Here is a 19845-nt window from a genome sequence, read left to right as displayed (position 1 = left end):
CTCTTTGTTTTGGCTAGCAGCAGCTTCTGACCTCTCCTTTGGCACATTGGGGGGGGAGGGAAGAAAGTCCAAATAAACGTGTTTGGCAAGGATGCTGCTTCTATCCACATCCAGGTATCTCAGGCCTTGCATACAGGACCAGGGCAGATGTGCTTCCCATCCCCCGAAGGAGGCAAACGCAGGATTTGTCCCTCAGAACTGAAAAAAATGCACTGGCCTGTTTCTATAGGACAAAATTCCCCTTCTAACTAGCTGGATATAGGTGGAATAGAAAGAGGTGCCTTCCAAGGAAATATTCTCCCGAGTTTCTCTGGTGATGGTGCAAAGGAACCCAAGCAGCTCTCACAACGCCTTGGGTGTGTGGCAGGCTTGAGGACACAATCCCTGGGGCAGCTTTGGATTGATGAAAAAGGTTTTCAGGAAAAGGTCCCGGACTGAGTGAGGGAGGTAATGGTGGATGAAGTACATGAGCCACAGGCCTCTCCCGGGGTAGTATTTTAGCAGCGGTTTGGTGGAAAGGAGGGCATCAGTGATGCTGTCCACCACAGAGCTTAGGTCCTCCACAGCCATCTTCATGAAGTTCACAAATTGCCTGTTGATCTCCTCAAGATACTCCTCCCCGTAAGCTTCCAGAAGGTCAGCAGGTAATGCTGAAAGGAGATGGTCCTTCCTTTCCTTCCAGTACTCGGGGTTACAGCTGCCACCTGTTGTAAATCAGGGAAAAGGAGAGAGGAGCAGAGCTTACTCTCAAAAAAGGGATTGGAAAAGGCTGGTGTCTACAAAACAGGGACAGTTGCTATTGTAAAGCTTGGTCTTCCAAGAATTTCGGTTTGCATTTTTAAATGACAGTAGATGGTTGCCTGCCTGCTCCCTTTGCTCCATGCAGCATGCAGCATGCAGCATTCTCGCAATCATTTAGACCGGCAGCCCCCAGCTTTTGGGGCACCGGGGGCCATTTCCACGGGGAGCGGTTTTTCCGCAGACCAGAGGGGGCATGGTTTCACATGCTGCCTGCACCCTGTCGGTGTGCCCGGTTGCTGGCATGCCACAGACCAATGCCGGCCCACGGACCGAGGGTTGGGAACACCTGATTTAGACATTCAGAGCCCTTGCTGCACAAATGAGGCTCCCCAGTCTCCTGTTCAAGCTCTGTTGTAGGAATTCTGGAATACCCACTTGAGAAGGGAAGCAAGGAGACACAGAAAGAAATGTCCACTGATCTGGCATGATCTGGGCTGGCTTAGGCCAGATCCTGAGATGCATTTATTTTCCAGGGAAATTACAGAGCTCAGAAGGCCGCAATGAAAATTCTCACTGGAAAGCAGCAGAGATCTTACTGGAAGGACAAGTGTATGTTGAGTTTCTATATTTGGGGCAAATGCGCATATTAATACATAGCACAGCCATCATTAATTTGCCTTAATGATCTTAAAGTGGAAATCAACATAGAACGAGATGATACAATAGTATCATCTATCCTTTTCTCAGCCTGCCTTGAAGAAGTATTTTGCAAACTGGGCAAAAGATGGAACAAAAATCAACGTTGCCTATTTAAATCACTTTAAGGTTTACGGATGATGTTGTTCTCTTCTCACAAGACCCAGAAGAGCTACAAAGACACATACAAGAGCTGCACAAAGCAGAGAACCATTTGGCTTAAAAATAAACCTGAAAAAGAGCCAGGTTATGTTTAATAAATTCACCAAAGAAAGAAAAAAAATATATCTGGAGAAGACCTAGACATAATAGACCACTACATGCTGTATAGCTTGGCCAACAGATCTCAATGAAAGGTGATGAAATAAAGGAAATTGTTAAATGTGGTTGGCAGGCATTCGGAAACTTAAGTATAATTTTCAAGAACAATCTTCCCCTCGGCCTGATGAGAAAAGTTTTCAATCAGTCTGTGCTACCTGCTCCCTCTAACACACGCCAGTGAAACATGGACACTAACCTCACAATCGATACAAAAGCTAGGAGTGGCATAAAGAGCCATGGAAAGAGCCATGCTCAGCATTACAAGACAAAATAGAAAGACCTGCACATACATCAGAGGACAAATGAAAATATACAACAGCACCAAGAGAGTAAAAAGGATGGAAATGGAAATAGGCCGGTCACATAGCAAGAAGGACCGACGGTAGGTGGACCAAGGCAGTCCTAGAAAGGGTCCCACTTGATAAAAGGCATCCAGAAGAAACCTAAAACAAGATGGAGAGATGACATCAGCCAGTATGGCGGGCCCAGTTGGCAAGGGAAAGCCCAGGACTATTGGTTGGAAACTTACGGAAGAGGCCTTCATCCTGCAGTAGACCGACAATGGTACAGAGCAAAGCATTTTTCAAGTATTTTCAGCCTTACCTGTTTTGAAGTACCCTGGAAAAATCACGCTCACTCTGATTCCCCAGGGTGCAAGCTCACAGCAGAAGGTGTCCATCAGAAGGCTGAGAGCCGCTTTGGAGCTACCGTAGCTGGCCAGGCAGGGGTAGGGCATATTGCCTGGGGGAACACAAATAAGCCTTGCAGAGCATCGGCCCTCTTGAAGGCTTCAAGGCCCCCAGTAGCAATGCCTCCTCCCCAGAGATCTCCATGGGTCACTATTATTGGTGAGAACCCTCTGAATGGATCGGGGAAATGGCCAGCAATTTTAACTGCATGGAGTGCAATGCTTGCCACAAGGACCTTGGTTCACACAATGCACCAAACCAGATATTGTACTAGGTAAAGCAAGGCTGGGTTGATCTGTTAACAGGCCAAATAAGGATCTCCCGTTTCTGATGAGTCTCTGGACAAACAAGTTGCTGTGGCAACCTGTTGTAGTCCCAGGGTGGTGTGTGTGTGTGGGGGGGGAAAAATATATTTCTAGCAAATAAAGTTGCAGATAAGGCCCTCAGAAGGATCTGCTAAAGAAAACAGAATCAGAAAACTAAATTTTGTTTTCCAGGTGGCTGAGCAGCCACTCTGTTCGTAGACCTAACGCCCTCCGGGGGGGCTCAGCCTGAGCAAGCCCTCTTTTCTGAAGGGCCCCCTTACCCGCCGGGCTGCTGACTGTGACGATCCTGCCACGGGATGAGCGGAGCAGGGGCAGCAGCCCTTTGGTCAGCTCCAAGGGCCCAAAGAAGTTCACCTCCATGCAGGTGCGGAAGTGGGGCAGCGGTGTCAGTTCTGCACTGGCAATGGTGTCATTGAACCCAGCGTTATTCACGAGGCCCCAGAGACCTGCCCGTTGAAACAAAACAGAAGTATGGAAATGCTCACGGTGCCCTGAGAGAGCAAAGGAGGAGGTGGGGGGGGGGGAATTAAGCAAAACATGGAGTCTGCCTCATGAAAACTATTAATCCCCAACAGTGACCCTGGGGACTATTTTCCAATCGTTTCCTCTACTGGGCTGTGCTGATAGGCAGAACCGTCCTCAGTACAAAAGTGGCTGCAGAACATTTCCGCTCAAGTCCCCCCAGGAGGAGACGCTGGCCGGCCTGGGTGGAAACAGCAAAAGATGTGTCCAAGAGCAAGGAGACCTTGGAAGCCAGCACACTGGGGAAGGAAGGTTGCCGTAGGTCAATGGGCACAAGAAATTCAGGGGCACTCTCCTTTGGCATTTATAGGCCAGTGACTGGACACCATTTCAAGGCCAGCCGTGGTCTTCCCACTTCTCTATGATCCTCATCCCTCAGTCAGATGATCCCTGGGGAACAGCCTCTTGGGAAAGAGGGATTCCTACTTCTGAGCAAACGGGGATGGCATCTTCTATGCAACCAAGAGCTGACAATGGGCGCTGAGTGACTGCTGCTGAGCTCCGATTACCTGTCCTTCCGGTCTGGGCCTTGATGAACTGCAAGGCTCGCTGAATGTCCTCCGCCTTAGTGAGATCCATTTGCAGGAGAGTCAGCCGTGGGGAGCACGTCTGCCGAAGCTCTTCTGCCCCAGAGCTCTTCAGGTCCAGCACGCTGGCATAGACGGTCAGCCCCAGCCTGTCCAAGTGCTGGGCAGCTGCCTTCCCAAAGCCGGAATCGCATCCTGGGGGCCATAAAGGGAGCAGTGGGAATGCTGGACAAGACGTCCTGCCCCACCTCACCTAGGGATGACCTTACATGGTTATTTTGAAGACGGCAAAGATGAAAGCACAAAGGAGGGCCATATCAGAATATGTGGAGGGGAATCAATTATGGGATGATTACGCTTTATCCATAAGGCTTCCAAGAATCTTTGTGGTTTTTCACAATTTTTAAACAAAGATTAATTACAAGTCAAATGGAGACATTTAAATGCACTGAATAGTCACAATGAAAAGCTTAGGAATTAATTTCAACATAATTAACTATAAACTTTCCTACTGAGAATGATGGAGATTTAAAAACACTTGATTTGGGTGAGGTACAAGGTCTCCTCCCCCATGGAATGTATTTGTACAGTATTACTAAATGCCAGAGATCTCCTCATTGGGCCCCAGGAGACACGAGGCGGGAGGAACATGCAGAACGTGGAAATCATCCAGGTTTTCAAAACAGTTTGGACTCTGCATTTGAATTTTCCTCCGTAAGAATTTTCCTGTAAACAGCACTAGAAAGGGCAGGAGAGAGGGAGAAAAAAATGAAATGAGCACCTCAATCCTGGAAGTGAGAGAATGACAAGAGACAATATCAACCACGTTCTCTATTTTGACAACTTTTTTGACTTTTCATTGTTATTTTTTTGCAACTATTTTGGAGTCCCCAAAGCATTACAAAGCTCTGAACTGACTGATGCCAAAGCCATCATTTGGTCAGCCTCAGTATTCCCTCCTTGACTGAGCCAAATAATCTAATAACAAAAAGTAGTAGAAGAAGAAGAATAGCATCAAAACAACCATTAACACTAAGAAAGATGCACCAGGAAGATGATGGGACCCGCAGTTGCCTGGCTTCATCTGCAAAAACCGAGACAGGCTGACACCACAAGGGGGCTGGCCTTGTGTTGTGTGTCACACCTCGGGCTGAGTAGAGGGCCTTGTGTCAGGCTGATTATGGAAGAGCCCCTGGAGCTCAGCTGCGGGAGGGCCCTTCCTTTCTCCTTCCAGAGCTTTCCAGACTCACTTCGGGGTTCGGCTGGTGGGCGGAGATGGGAGGGATGGACTCTGATAGCAGCCCCAAAACAGAGGCCCTGATGCTTCGTGTGCCCAGATGGCCCCATTCCCAAATGGGCTGAGCCAGGATTGTGGAAATGATGGGAAGGCCAACAAAGCCTCACTTGACCAGTCGGCTCACATGGAAGCAGTTCTAGCTGTAGCACAAAATAGTTGCCATCTCTGTGCACCGTTAAATGAACTCTACTCATCAGTTGCCTGGAAGAAGGGCAGGGGGGCTTTCATTACCAACATCCACAGCTCTTCCCAATGTTCCTCCACTTGCCTCTTCACCAGTAACTTTTTGCTTTCAATTTAGGGCAAGGGGGACCCTGAGCCAGGACAGGAACAGTCCACGGAAGAGAGACGCTTCCCAGAAGGCCTAAAAGGGACATTAATTGGAGCACAGGAGGGCAGGAGAGGCCCTCACCACATCCACCCCCACCCCCTGGGGGGCAGCTTCAAGATGACTTGGAGCAGCCTAGAAATATACCTTTAATGTTAAGAACAAAAGGTCAAGGACCAAAATATAAAATAAGCAAGGTAAAGGTAAAGGTTCCCCCGCACATGTGTGCTAGTCATTTCTGACTCTAGGGGCCGGTGCTCATCTCCGTTTCAAAGCCGAAGAGCCAGCACTTGTCCAAGGACGTCTCCGTGGTCATGTGGCCGGCCTGACTAGACGCCAAAGGCGCACGGAACGCTGTTCTCTTCCCACCGGAGTGGTCCCTATTTTTCTACTTGCATTTTTACATGCTTTCGAACTGCTAGGTTGGCAGAAGCTGGGACGAGTAACAGGCGCTCACTCTGTTATGCGGCACTCGGTATTTGACCTGCCAAACTGCCGACCTTCTGATCGACAAGCTCAGCGTCCTAACCCACTGAGCCACCACGTCCCCTAATAATAAGCAAAGCGAGTATTAAAATAATGTCAGGAAATAAAATCAGCATTAAAAACCACAAGTTCCCAAAGGATCTTCCAGAGCAGCCGCAGAGGCAGTGCTCAGCCCCGGCTGACGAGGGACCCTCCCTTCCAGCTCGGCCAGCAGGTGAAAGGCACCTTCTGGGACCAAAGCCCTCGTGCCTGTCGGCTGGGCCTCAGGCACCTGCACTTGCCTTGCTTGAGTGGCTTGCGGTCCCCACTGACCGCAGGCGCCTTTGGGCTTTGGCCTGCCTTTCTCCTCCATGCCTGCCACAAATCGTTCAAAGCCGCGACGGCTTTTATGAACCACGGCAGCAGATCAAACACGGAACTGAGGTTTCCCACCAGCCACCGAGCCTAAGAATGGCTCGTGTACCAGTCGAAAGCTGAGGGAATGAGGAATTTGTCTCAATTTGTTAACCCTTCTCTAATCAACGTGCTATTATAGTTATACCACTACTGCAGCTGGCTTGGAAGGTGCAAGCATGAATTAGTTGTACGATACAGGATACTGAGCATGCCCAGAAAACCAGTCCCTTCATGCAACAAAGAGTGTGGCACACAGCAACCAGCGTCTTCGTGGTGCCATGCGGAAGCCTGTCCAGGAGCCCAGGGTTGCTTCTTTCTGGGATTCAGCCACCACCGGGAGAAAGGCAGAGCCTCCGAACTGCACCCATCACACTTTCTTGCTTAAATTACAACCAGCCCCATTTCAGAAAGGCGGGGAAAGTGGCTGGTTTTCAGGTCAGGAAACCCTTGAAACTGCGATGTATGGTGGGGGGGGGGGGAAGGTCTGAGACTGCTTCCCTTGCTGGGGGGGGAACTGCACTCCATGCCTGTGACCTGCAACACTGAAAACAGCCTGTCCTTTCTCCTGGGCTCCAAGCAGCTGCATTTGGCCTCCAACCCACAGCCCAGGAGTGACAAGGCGGCCTCACATGAGTGGAGAAACTGGCGGCGCAGGGAGGGGGGCACTCCTTCCAGAGGAGGGCAAGGAGGGGAGGACTTGACTTTCTCACGCCAAGCAGGAGGGAAAGGGGGAGGAATGAAAACAATCTGGGGCCAGCAAGGAACAGGATGTTCTTTCCCCCTCTGATAGGTATGGTGATAGAACTTCCTTCTCCAGCAGATTTGTGGCAACATTAACCATTAACAGCTGTCGGCCAGCTGCCAGCACGCCAAGCAGAGGGTGCTGCAGTCTTGTGTGCACACCGGCTGCCACTCCCTCAGCCCGACATTTCCACCCAAAGGGCAGAAAACCAGCCCGACTGGCCCAGGGGACCTTTTCTCTCCTTGGCCAAACCAGGGCCATCCTTGAGCTGAAGACCAAAGGAAGAATGATGCTGGAGGCAGAGCAGTGCTTTGTTGTTTGCAATAATCTGCCCCAAAGCAGCCAGCGATGGGAGAGCAAACAAATATATGTCTAAATGTGTGCCTTTGTTTTCCAGCAGGATCCCACTCTGGCCAATTTCAGAGCTGCTCTTCACAGATGATGCCGTCTACCTCTCAATTTTCTTCACACAACCTTCCAGTTGTAAGAGTGTTATAGGAGAGAGATAACCCTGAAACATTTGGGGTCTCCTAGACTCTCAATTCTCTCCCTGTCACAAAGGCCTCTTTCCAGTATGGTCAGCTCTCGGCTGCTTCACAGAACCTGGAATGGGACCCCATCTCATCCATGAACCCACCTGGGTCATCTCTACATTTTAACTGGTTTTCCTCTGGAAGGTCAGTGTGATGGCCTTGGAGAAGAAACCATGTGAGGCCACCCACTGATGGTGGATGTTAGCCAGGCCCCACGGCTGCTCCTTCAAGTGCCCCAGATGCTTCTGAGGAGAGTGAGTAACCCTGGGGCAGCCTTCGAAGGCCAGCTGTCAGCAGCTGTGTTTCTAGAGGCTGCTAGACAGGCAGATGCTTTAGAATCCTGCATATTTTGATGAAATATAATTAATAATAATAATAATAATAATAATAATAATAATAATAATAATAATAATAATAATAATAATAAAATAATAATAGTAGTAGTAGTAGTAAGTTGGAAAGGACCTTGGAGGTCATCTAGTCCACCACCACCCCACTCAGGCAGGAAACCCTACACCAAGGATGTTAAACTGCTGGCCCACGGGCCAGATGTGTCATCCAGAAGCCACCTCCACCTCACTGCCGGCAATGGCAAAATAGTCCTGATACGTCTCTCGACGTCAAGTGATGTCGCAAGTTTGACATGTCTGCCCTATACCATTTCAGACAAATCGTTGTCCAGTCTCTTCTTAAAAACTCCCAGTGTTGGAGCACTCACAGCTTCTGGCGGCAGGTTGTTCCACTGATTAAGTGTTCTGTCAGGAAGTTTCTCCTTAGTTCTGGGTTGCTTCTCTCCTTGATGAGTTTCCATCTGTTGCTTCTTGTCCTGCCTTCAGGTGCTTTGGAGAATAGCTTGACTCCCTCCTCTTTGGGGCAGCCCCTGAGATATTGGAAGACTGCTATCATGTCACCCCTCGTTCTTCTCTTCATTAGACTAGACCAGACATGTCAAACACAAGGCCCGGGGGCCAGATCCGGCCCGCGAAGTGGTTTCATGCGGCCCACGAAGCCATCCTGGAAACAGTGAGGGAACGGCCCCCACTGCCTTGGCCCTGGCCCAGAGACCCTCCTTCTGCCAGAGACCCTCAGATCTGTCCCACTCCTGCCCAGGCCCCCATAGGCACCCTTGATGCGAACATTGTAGAGCTGGCCACGCCCACCCAGTAGGCCATACGCACTTTAGCCACGCCCACCCAGTAGGCCATGCCCACCCAGGCCACACCCACCCGGCCCCCTGAGGGCAACCGCAATGCTGATGCGGCCCTCAATGAAATTGAGTTTGACACCCCTGGACTAGACATTCCCAATTCCAGCAACCGTTCCTTATGTTTTGGCCTCCAGTCCCCTGATCATCTTTGTTGCTCTTCTCTGTACTCTTTCTAGAGTCTCGACATCTTTTTTACATTGTGGTGACCAAAACTGGATGCAGTATTCCAGGTGTGCCCTTACCAAAGCATTGTAAAATGGTATTAACACTTCATGTGATCTTGATTCTATCCCTCTATTAATACAGCCTAGCACTGTGTTGGCTTTTTTGGCAGCTGCAGCACATGGCTGGCTCGTATTGAAGTGATTTTCCACTAGGACTCCGAGATCCCTCTCACAGCTGCTATTATTGAGCAAGGTACCTCTTAAACTATACCTGTGCATTTGGTTTTTCTTGCCTAAATATCGAACCTTACATTTTTCACCATTGAATTTCGTTTTGTTATCTGTCAGCATCTGAGCTGGACATTCTTTCTCTGAAAAAAGGAGATGATCTTAAAGTAATTTGGCCATTTTTTTGGAGCTACTTCACTTGGGATAGAAGATTCTAGACCTAGAAGATTCTAGACCTTTTCTTCTGTTAAATTTTAATGTTGCACCAGATTTCTAGTACATGTATAAGCATATATTAATGGTTCTGTCAGTTCGTTGGAACAAATGAGTCTGTAAAATAATGCTTATACTGCAATTTCAGACTTCACATCAGAGGTCAGCTAGTTCCACCTGCTGCTTGGTGCCAATCCACAAGAGCCTTCTGGGTACTCAGCCTTTGTTTTAAGGCTTCCAGTGATGGGGATGGGCCTTTTCCTGAGGCAGCCACCAGAAACACAAGCCTGCCCTCCAGAAAAACAGAGGCCAAGCCCATTCCTTCCTGCACATCAACCTTGAGACATCCAAAGACTGTCACCTATCCCCTCAGTTCTCTCTTCCTCCAACCAAACGCACCCAGTCCCTTTCTTTGTCCCTCGTGGGACTTGGCCTCCAGGCCCCTCACTGCCTTGCTGCCCTCCTCTGCCCCGACACCCGCTCATCGCTGTTGTTTTACACCGCAGTGTCCATAACTGGACTGTCATCCCGAGAGGGCCCTGCTCAAAGCAGCCACGGGGGATAAGGCCTTCCCCTGAACTGAGCCTGATGCTCCTGTTTATGCATCCCAAAATAGTTTTGCCTTTCTAGCAGCTGCATTACACTATTGATCCATGTCCTACTTGTGACTACCTAGAACACCCGGATCTTTTCACATGTACTATTGCCAGGCCAATGTCCACCCCCCTCCTTCTTTTGTCTTTTAATGATTTTCCCAGATGCCTTCCATCCAGTTAAATTTCTTCTTGCTCATTTTGTCCCATTGTTCACCACTTCTCTACATTATACATGTCACTTACAAATTTAACCACCATCCCTCCTTCCAGGTCATTATCAGAACCGCTGAAGAGCCAGGGCCCGCACAGCCTCCAGCACCCCTCTGTCTCTTTTTGGGTGGCTGGGAAGACCCCTGGTGGCCCCTCTGCCCATTGAGGACTCCATCCAACTGTTGTGTGCCTGGTAATTTTTAACTCAGCTTGTTGTGGAAACACAGCCTTTGTCTTGGCCAATACAGTATGTCACTGTGTGGTTTCTTTGATTGGGAACGGCCCAGAATGTGAAGTCAGCAGTTGTATTTTGTTCATCTGGATTTAATTTAGTGTGTTTTGTGAATCCAGTTGATGTATCCAGAAAAAAAACAGTATGCCACAGGATTTTCTAGTGAGGCACAAATCACACAATGGTTCTGCATGGAAACAATGTTGTTTTCCAACAGCAGCTTCCCATATTTTCCTCACAGCTTTGTCCATCTTTTTTCTTAACTGTCATGGAGAAAAAGATGAAACAGACGCACAACACCTTTGGCACAGGCACATTGAGTTCCTCAGTGCCTCCCACTCCACACCCCTGAGCCCATCCAGAAGGACGCCAGGACTGATGGGATCACAAGCTGCTAACATCCCGGAGCTCCATCCTGAGCCTGCTGGAAATCTTCTGCAAGGATGATCAATGTCCAAAAATCCTGGCTGAAAAGGCTTCATATCTTGGGCTGCAGGCTGACCACACCTCTACCACCTTCCCTGAAAAGACAAGTTGAAGACTAGAAAAAGAGTGTCCAATTTCACGGCTCCAACACTGATTGTCGAGTATCCAGTTGGGGGGACAGGAGAAATTGGTTTAATGTCCAATCTTTCATGGAGTCCAGTTCTTTCCCATCTCTTTTGCATTTCCATGAAGCCACTTGGAGGGTTTACCCGAAGATCAGGAATTCAATATCATCAGGGTGCTGACGCTACCAGCTCCTCTCACCAGTCCAGGTCAGACTGGTTTTGAAGCCCAATCCCAGTGCCCAGAGGCTGCGAGGACAAGAAAAAGGCCAGCCAACCGCTGTTCTCCCACTTGACAAGCAGCGTTGGCCTGGAAGGACAGGTTTACCTCTCGGAGCAGGGAACTCTTGCCACAGTAACTACTACCCTCAACCCCACCCAGCTAGACCACCGCCATGTGCTTTTCAAGGGGCTGCCTTTGAAGATCACTCCAGAGCCCATGCTGGTTGTCTTTTAAATTCCAGGGAGTCATCTCAACGCTGGTGGTCAGCCGGAGACCCTGGAGGGCTTGCAGGAAGCTCTCCCCAAAGGAACAGTTGGAGCAGTTCGACCTCGCCAAGAGAAACTGTGAGAGGTCACCAATCCAAGCAGTGGGGAGCAGGTATGTGGGGCACAACCGTTCAGCAGCTCCCTTAGTCCTTATGCACAGCCTCCCACCCTGGTGGAATCTGCTCAGTCCTCCCAGAGATGGCTGGTCTTGATTCCAACCTGCTCAGCATTTCAAAATTTGTTACTTTAACTCTCTTTTGTTTACTTAGACCTTTCATTTGTGTACTTTTGTTTGGTTATCAATGGCAGACACGCAGATACAGAACTTTTATTATAAACAGAAAACTACAACATTACATTTTGACATTATCACCATTCAAATTGAGGCACTTGTCACAACATCTTACAAGGTTTGAAATTTCTTAGAAATAGTCGCTCACCACCAAATCTGGGCTATGAGGGGGCATGATAAAAAACAGAACTGCTTCAAAAGTGCTTGGGTGCGTCTAGTGGTGTACAGGCGAGCATTATTGTGAACCAACATCACAGTGGAAGTCAGCGGGCCCTGATGCTTGTTATGGATGGCTCGTTTGAGTTTTCGTAATGTTTCACGGTAGACTTCTGAATTGCTGGTCGAACCACGCTCCATGAACTTCACTAGCAGTTACTCCTTTGGCATCTTCACATTTGGCGGGATTTTCTATGGCACCATTTCCAGTGTGGTGTTCGTTCACGATAACCCTCACCCGCACACCGCTAAACTCACCCAAGAACTTTTGAAGCAGTTCCATGGGGACGTTTTTGATCAACCCCCCCAGCCCAGATTTGGTGCTGAGCGATGACTAAGGCATTTCAAACCTTGTGAGACATTATGACAAGTGCCACAATTTGAATGTTGTAGTTTTCTAATGTGTATAATAAACGTTCTGTATCTGCGAGTGTCTGCCATTGATAACCAAACAGAGGTTTATTTCCAAATTGCCCTCGTAATAATAAAAGCCAAAGCAATCATCATCACTGTCAATCTCTAAGCAGTACAAGACCATGTATTTTGGCAATTTTGGCCAATCTCTATATTACATTTAAGTTGGAAAAATAAGGTGGGGATTGTGCCCGGGGCCCCAGTGTGTCCTAGCCAAAGATGGGCCACGGCTGTGATGCAGGTCCCCACAAGGCAAATGCAATCCTTAACAGCCTCGACAGAAGCAGAGCCTCAGGTTCAAGGGAATGACCTTTCTTTTCTGCTCATCAGTCAGGCAGACCTTTGGCCTCCAGCTCTGCGCACGCAGTTTAAGAAGAGGAGATCACCCAGAAAGAAGGAAGGGCAGTCTTGCTGCATTTTCTTCTCTGGAACAAAGTATATTGAGCATCACTTGTGGGTGTTTGCATGCTTGGCGCTCCTACAGAAAAGCGGGCTGGGGGTTGCTCTGGGCCGTGACTGGGGGGAGGCTGGAGCTGGGACACTCAGCCCCATTGTGCCTCAGGTAATCTGTGAAGAATCGTTCTTCTCTGCACTGGCCCATTTTTGAGCATTTTTTTCTCCTGCCACGCCAAAGTTGGCTTCCTTTTATTCTAGCGAGGTATTCCTGCTGACTGAGATTCAGACCTTTTACGTGCCAAGTTGCCAAAGGCTTCTCTGCTTCAGCTTTAGCTGATTTAGTGAAGATATGGTCAGGGACGGAGTAGGGAAGCCTCAGAGCTGAAAAGATTTCCACCAGACAAATCTCTGTTGCCTCAGGGATTTGGACTCCTGAGCACAGATGGAGGAGTGGGGGGGTAGCCCCACATATGGCAAAGAACCCGTGGGAGCCACATCTAATAAACTGAACTTCTCAGCTCAGCCGAGGGGCCGTCTCTGTTCTCTGCTCCACTACCTGCTGCTCAACAGACACAGACCCCCCCCCCCCCGCAAGAAGAATGGATCCTGATTTGTGCTTAGATTGTAAGCTGCCCTGAGTCTTCGGAGAAGGGCGGGATATAAATGGGATTAAAAAAAATCCTACGTGAGGAATGTGGTGCCCAGAAGGGATCCCCAAAGCCTTTGCCTCTCCCTTTGCGGAGGACGCTCCCCCCTGCAGCTCTCCTTGGTGCTGAAAGGAGCCGCGGCTTCTCCGGGCCCTCCCTCCCTTCCTGCCCACCAGGGCTTTCCGAGGGAGGGCTGGATTCTCCGTCCACGGCACAGGCATTCCTGCTTTTCCTGCACTAGCCTTGCAAGGCTCTTCTCCGGAACAAGGGCAGGCAGGACTCCTGGCACACCAGGCTGGCAAAGCGGCTCAGCAGTCAGACAAGCATCAGACCTTTAGTTACACGTTTTAACAAGCCGCTTTGGAGGATGCACATTTGATCACACAATTAAAAACCTAGAAAATCTGCGATGGGTTTGGAAGAGGGAGCCCTCGGGGTGGCTGGTGATGCTGCTCTCTGCTAAAATTTCCTGTACAGCAAAGAAGACAAAAGCACCTACCCCAAACCATGATAACACCAACACCCTCGTTTAAATCTAAGAATGTGAATTTTCACATTAGAAGGAACATTAAATACAAAATGAAAGAAGAAGAATCTCAGTCGCTAATATAATTTCACCTAAGGATGATTGAAGCCATTCCTGATCCTGGCCCAGAGGAAGGGGCCCTTGAGCCAAAGGGGAGGTCGACTCACACACACACCCTCTAAACTTCTCCTCTGCGCCAAATGTCATGTGACCTTTTTAGCTCCAAAGTGCCCTTGACAGAGGGGAAGGAGGAAGGTTTTCAGGGAAGCATCCTTTTGCTCTTTGTTCTTTATTCTTCAGTCGTGATGGTGGAGAAGTTTGTTAGTCCCTTGCAACTAGTTGTGACCGGATAACATTTTGCCAGGATTGTCTGTCTACAACTATTTCTCTAAGTTCTTGTTAAGTCCTGCTTGCGTCATCAGTGGAAGTATCTAGCCAGCCTCAGAGTTGATTTGCTTCAGAGCTTTCTCCGAGACTCTTGCTTTGCATTATGTGCTCAGAATAGTTAACGTTAGCTGCATTGTGAAGTGCTTCCAGTGAGCAATCTGATTTTATTTGTAGAATTGAACTGCTTTTTTCTTCCCGTCCAAAGTATTCTGGAATAATTTTATTTGATATCAGCTGCCAAAAAAACCAATGCAGTCTTGGGCTGCATCAACAGAGGGACAACATCAAGATCATGGGAAATGATAGCCCTGCTCTACACTGCACCAGTGAGGTCACACTTAGAATACTGACCCAGTTTTGGTCGTCACAATGCAAAAAAGACTCTGGAAAGAGTGCAGAGAAGAGCAACAAAGGTGATTAGGGGGCTGGAGTCTAAAAGATTGGAAGAACAGTTAAGGGAACTGGGTATGGCTAGTCCTACAAAGAGAAGGATTAGGGTGACATGATAGCTGTCTTCTATACTTGAGGGGCTGTCACAAAGAGCCCTATTCTCCGAAGCATCTGAGGGCAAGAGAAGAAGTAACAGGTGGAAACTTATCGAGAGAACCAACCTAGAACTAAGAAGTAATTTTGTAACACTGAGAACAATGAACCAATAGAACAGCTTGCCTCCTGGAGCTGTGGCTGTGCCCTCTTTGGGGGCCTCCAAGAAGATTGGGCAACCATTTGTCTGGGATGGAATAAGGACTCCTGCCTTGGGCTGGGGGTTGGGCTAGAAGACCTCCAAAGTCCCTTCCAGCCCTCTGATTCTCTGATTCCAAGTTTGATTCTATTCCACACAAGGAAGCGGGCAATCCTTCAATCTTGATCATGTCCCTTAAACTGTGAAAGTTCAGTCTGACAATTCCAAATTCCACAGAGCAAGAACAGGAAGCTTCCCTAAGTAACGTGTAACATCTTCTGATGGTTGGGTTCCCTCTAGGGTCCCGTGGCTGAATTTTAGGCACTCCGCAACCAGGCCACATTTATGTCCCTTTGCAGCATCCCGCAGTCATGTGGCCAAAAAGGGTGCAAAATCAGGTCAGTCATCTTATTGACCCAATCCTGCAGTTGTAAAGGCAACATTGTGGTCGTTAAGCAAACCCACTGTTGCCTGGAAGCCAGAAGCAAAAGCCAGTTTCCAGCAAAAACCATCGTAAATCACGGTCACATGACCATGGGATGCTGCACACCACCATAAATGTGAGCCGGATGCCAAGCATCAAAACACAATCTTGCAATCTTGCCTTCGCATCCACGTTGTAAGTGCTTTTAGGGGGCCTGTCATAACTTTGAACTGTCCTTAAATGACCAGTCATAATTTGAGGACTACCTGCATTTTGCTTTGGTCACCTCCAGTGCTGTTCCAGTCATGTAGTGGATTTTGAGAAATTAGGACTCAGAGGAAGGCAATGAAAACTATCCTGGGGCATGGAAAGAGAAGGAAATATGACTGAGGGGGACATATATAGCCTTGCTGAACTATCTGGAAAGTCAGGGGGTCAGGACCTGTTCACTCTCACTCCAGGATGGAGAGAGAATAGGAGCACCTGACTTACAGGAAGGCTGATTCTGCATGAATCCTAGAAAGAACGTCCTTTGGCAGGGAGCTAATGGCCCAGAGAGGAGAGGAGTTTGAAGGCTTTTGTCGGGGTTCCCATGAGCTTTGCGACTCCTTTCAAATTCAGGATTCACTTATTTGAAAGATTCTTTTTCAAGCAGGACCCCAATTTCTTTGGCTGAATTTCTGGAACCGTCATCGCCCTGCCTCTCACTGCACCAACCAAGAAAACAGTCTAGAGAATGAGGAGAGTGAAAGAATTGAGAGATCAAAGCACACATAAAAGATTATACTACCCCAATGATTTCTTTATTAGCCAAAGAGATCAAATATATTCCCCCCCACACACACATTAGAACCTCATCTAAGCAGAGACTAACTAACGTTGCAAGCCTGAGCTGTGCAGGTTTCTATTCTTGATCAAAACCAAATGCACTCCAATCACTGGCAGGCATTAGGACCTAGAGCAGCACAGCGGGAGGAGCAGCCCCAAGCAAAAGGGCTTCACCCAGTTGGCCAGAAACTATTCTAAACTTGTCTTCTTGGACACAAAGAACCTGCCAGAATCGCTGAAGAGAGTCTGCAATAGCACTTTGGCATTTTTGGAGTCTGTGTCCTTTGACCTGGGAACAAGCTGTGCAACGGTGTGGACCAGAAGCAGCTAATGCACCCCAAGGCCAGATGTGTCTAATCAGTGTTCCACTCTCTTTTCTCCTGGGAAAACCAGAGCTGACCATAAAAAGCAGATGGCCCCCTCCAAGCATCTGTCCCAGTCGAGAGCTGATCTGGCTTGAGCGCAGCCTTTCCTGAACCCGGCTGCCAGCAGCATCAGAGAAGCGTCCTCTGGATGCTCCCTGGGGCTCCAGCTGACTGCTGACTCCAACTGGCTGTCAACGCAAGCAAGCTCACCAGCTGCCAGAATAATACACCGCTCTGACTTAGAGGTCAAAAACCTCCAAATGACCCCATCAGAAAGCACAGGAAGAATTGTACGTACAGCTGGCTGGTAGCGCATTGCCTCGAAAAGCATTCCCTGTTTTCCTTTTGAAGGTCTTTGCACCAGAAAATTAACACTCTAAATGCAGAATAATAGAATACTAGAGGAACAGATTTGGAAGGGACTTTGGAGGTCTTCTAGTCCAACCCCCTTCTCAGGCAGGAAACCCTATATTATTTCAAACAAATGGTTGTTTAATCTCTTCTCACAAACCTCCAGTGTTGGAGCATCCACAACTTCTGGAGGCAGGTTGTTCCACTGGTTAATTGTTCTATCAGGAAATTTCTCCTTAATTCTAGGTTGCTTCTCTTCTTGATTAGTTTTCATCCATTGCTTCTTGTCCTGGCCTCAGGTGCTTTGGAAAATAGCTTGACTCCCTCTTCTTTGTTGACTGCTATCATGTCCCCCATTCTCTTCATTAAACTACTAGACATACCCAATTCCTGCAACCGTTATGTGTTTTAGCCTCCAGTCCCCTAATCATCCTTGTTGCTCTTCTCTGCATTCTTTCTACAGTCTCAACATCTTTTTTACATTGTAGCGACCAGAACTGGATGCAATATTCCAAGTATGATCTTACCAATAAATTATAAAGCAATACAACTTCATGTAATCTTGATTCTATCTCTCTGATAATGCAGCCTAGGACTGTATTGGTCTTTTTGGCAGCTGCAGGACATTGCTGGCTCATATTAAGTGATTGTCCACTTGAGTCTCCAAGATCCCTCTCACATTTACTATTATTGAGCAAGGTACCACCTACGCTATACCTGTGCATTTGGTTTTTCCTGCCTAAATGTTGAACCTTACTTTTTTCACCACTGAATTTCATTTTGTTAGACAGCGCCCAGTGTTCAAGTCTGTCAAGATCTTTCTGTATCTTAAGCCTATCTTCTGGAGTGTTGGCTATTCCTGCTAGCTTGGTGTCATCTGCACATTTTATGAGTTCCCCATCTATCCCCTCATCCGAATCATTGATGAAGATGTTGAAGAGTACTGGGCCCAAAAACACGAGCCTCGAGGTACCCCACTGCATACTTCCTTCCATGTAGATGCACTTCCATTGAGGATTGCACCCTGAGTGCAGTTGGTCAACCAGTATGAATCCATCTGGTGGTGATGCTGTCTATCCCACATTTTTGGCAGAGTTAGTAACTGTAATTTCCCCACCAACCAAACTGCTCCTTGAGGCCCAGTTCCCCAAACTTGTTCTCATTCAGAAAGGCTGCACCTGAGACTGGGGTCTCTCACCAGCTGATATCACCTGCAGCAAAGCCGCCTGCAGCCAGAGGGCCAATAGATTTATACAAATTGCTAGTCTGTAAATTCTTCTGGAGAAAGTAGGGGTGCCTTTTCTCTTTCGGATGGGTTTCCTGGCGGAGGGGCTCATCTGAGGGAGCAAAGAAGGGGCAACAGTGGCCACGTGGCTGGGCAGGGAGAAAAAGGCTGCACCAAGCCACGGCTGACCCCTCAGCACCCGCTGGCCTCTTCCACCCATGGGTGTGGATCCTCACGGGCCGAGGCAAGCCGGACCCTCCACAGGGGCGTTCTTTAGGCAGCCTAATTGAATCGCCAGATCCTTAGGCATCCGGGGACAGGACCCCTCTGAACTCAGGGGGGCTCAGCCTGCGCGGGGCTTCCTCTGGCCGGGCCCTGCCCCTCCTCCGGCCGGCTTGCGTGCCCGTAGGGAACCGGCATCAGGGCCGCCCGCCGCCCCAGCTCCCGGCCCCGCGTTCCTCCCGCCCGGCCCCAGGGCGCGCCTGACCTTTCCCGCCCGTCCTCTTTCCCCGAAGGAGCCGGTAGGATCCTGCTCCCGCCGGCAACGTCTCGGCTGCCGCCGGCGCCTGAGCCGACCTGATGGGGCGAGCCCCCCTCGGCCCCCGCCCGCCAGGCCCTCAGCGCGCGGCCGGGGCCGTCGGGGGCACGCTGACCTCGCCGCCGCCGCCCGCCAGGAGGCGGCTCGCGACGGCCGGGAAGGAGCCGTCTGGGCCAGTCCCCGCCGGACCGAGGCGCGGGGCAGGGCGGGCGGCTCTCGCTCAGACGGGGCGCTGGATCCGGGAGCGTTTCGCCCGCCGCCCCGCTCGCTCCCCCGCGGCCGAGGGGCCCCTTCTGGGCCGCGGGACGTAAGTGCGCGTTTCTGGGCCGCCGGCGCCAGCGTCCTCCTCTTGGTTCCGGCGAGCGCGGAGACCGGGCTCGGTCGTGACGCGGGGAGGATGGAGCGGGCGCGGGGCCCTCGGCTCTCCGGGACCCCGCCCGGGCCGGGCCGCCCCGCGCAAGCGAGCTCTCTCCGGCGCGGCTCCGGGACACGGCTGGGCGGGAGCGCCGGCGGCTCTCCCCAGGCGAAGGCGGCGCCGCCCGTCGGCTCTTGGCCCGAGGGGAGGGCCTGGCGCCCGCCGACTCACCTGTCACCAGCACCGCTCTCCCCCGCGCGGGGATGCGCTTCCGCCGGGCGGCGCTGGCCGAGACGAGCCAGCAGGCAGCCGCCGTGAGCGCGGCGCCGAGGGGCAGCGGCAGGACGGCCTGGCCCAGCGCCTGCAGGACGGCCAGCAGCCCGACGCGCAGCAGCAGCCGCCGGCTCAGCAGCAGGTCCGAGCGCAGGAGCCGCACCGCCAGGCTGCCCAGGAACAGCAGCCACACCGAGAGGCTGCACGCCCAGTCCAGCTCCATGCGGGGCAGGGCGGGAAGCCGGCCGGGAAGAGCGACCGGGAGGCCGACAGTGAGAGGGAAGCGGCACATGAGTTGTAAAAAAGAGGCGGCGGGCGGAGCTGCCCCGCCCTGCGCCCAATGGGAGAAGTTCAAGGCCTGGGGGAGAAGCAGGAGGGGCGCCGGCCGAGGCGGGGTGGCGGCCGCCCTCCGGCGCTGCCTGCCGCCCGGGAAGC

At 50.4% G+C, this 19845-nt stretch overlaps 2 protein-coding genes and 1 long non-coding RNA gene across 3 annotated transcripts in view; 2 read left to right on the top strand and 1 right to left on the bottom strand.

Annotated features, from left to right (window-relative positions):
* Nucleotides 1-5638, top strand: part of ATP6V0D1 (ATPase H+ transporting V0 subunit d1) — a 28832-nt gene extending 23194 nt beyond the window's left edge. Inside the window, exon 8 of the mRNA XM_083370358.1 lies at nucleotides 5421-5638. Within this exon, the coding sequence (XP_083226484.1) occupies nucleotides 5421-5600 (180 nt within the window). The 3' untranslated portion in view covers nucleotides 5601-5638. The remainder of the gene's footprint in view (nucleotides 1-5420) is intronic.
* On the bottom strand, nucleotides 155-19633 carry HSD11B2 (hydroxysteroid 11-beta dehydrogenase 2; the record flags this gene model as incomplete). The annotated part of the gene is made up of 5 exons (XM_083370357.1): nucleotides 155-704; nucleotides 2362-2499; nucleotides 3034-3219; nucleotides 3805-4017; nucleotides 19369-19633. 5 exons carry the CDS (start codon nucleotides 19631-19633, stop codon nucleotides 343-345), a joined length of 1164 nt encoding a protein of 387 aa, XP_083226483.1. The 3' UTR covers nucleotides 155-342.
* Nucleotides 7683-13998, top strand: LOC310645001. The gene is made up of 3 exons (XR_014493395.1): nucleotides 7683-7748; nucleotides 11467-11603; nucleotides 12744-13998. It is a non-coding gene; the product is annotated as an uncharacterized lncRNA (long non-coding RNA).
* Nucleotides 19634-19845: the final 212 nt, after the last annotated feature.

Source organism: Vipera ursinii, assembly GCF_947247035.1.
Source record: "Vipera ursinii genome assembly, chromosome: 10".
NCBI lineage: Eukaryota > Metazoa > Chordata > Lepidosauria > Squamata > Viperidae > Vipera > Vipera ursinii.
The sequence above is the reverse complement of the archived record's forward strand: the minus strand, read 5'-3'. Positions and strand labels throughout refer to the sequence as shown.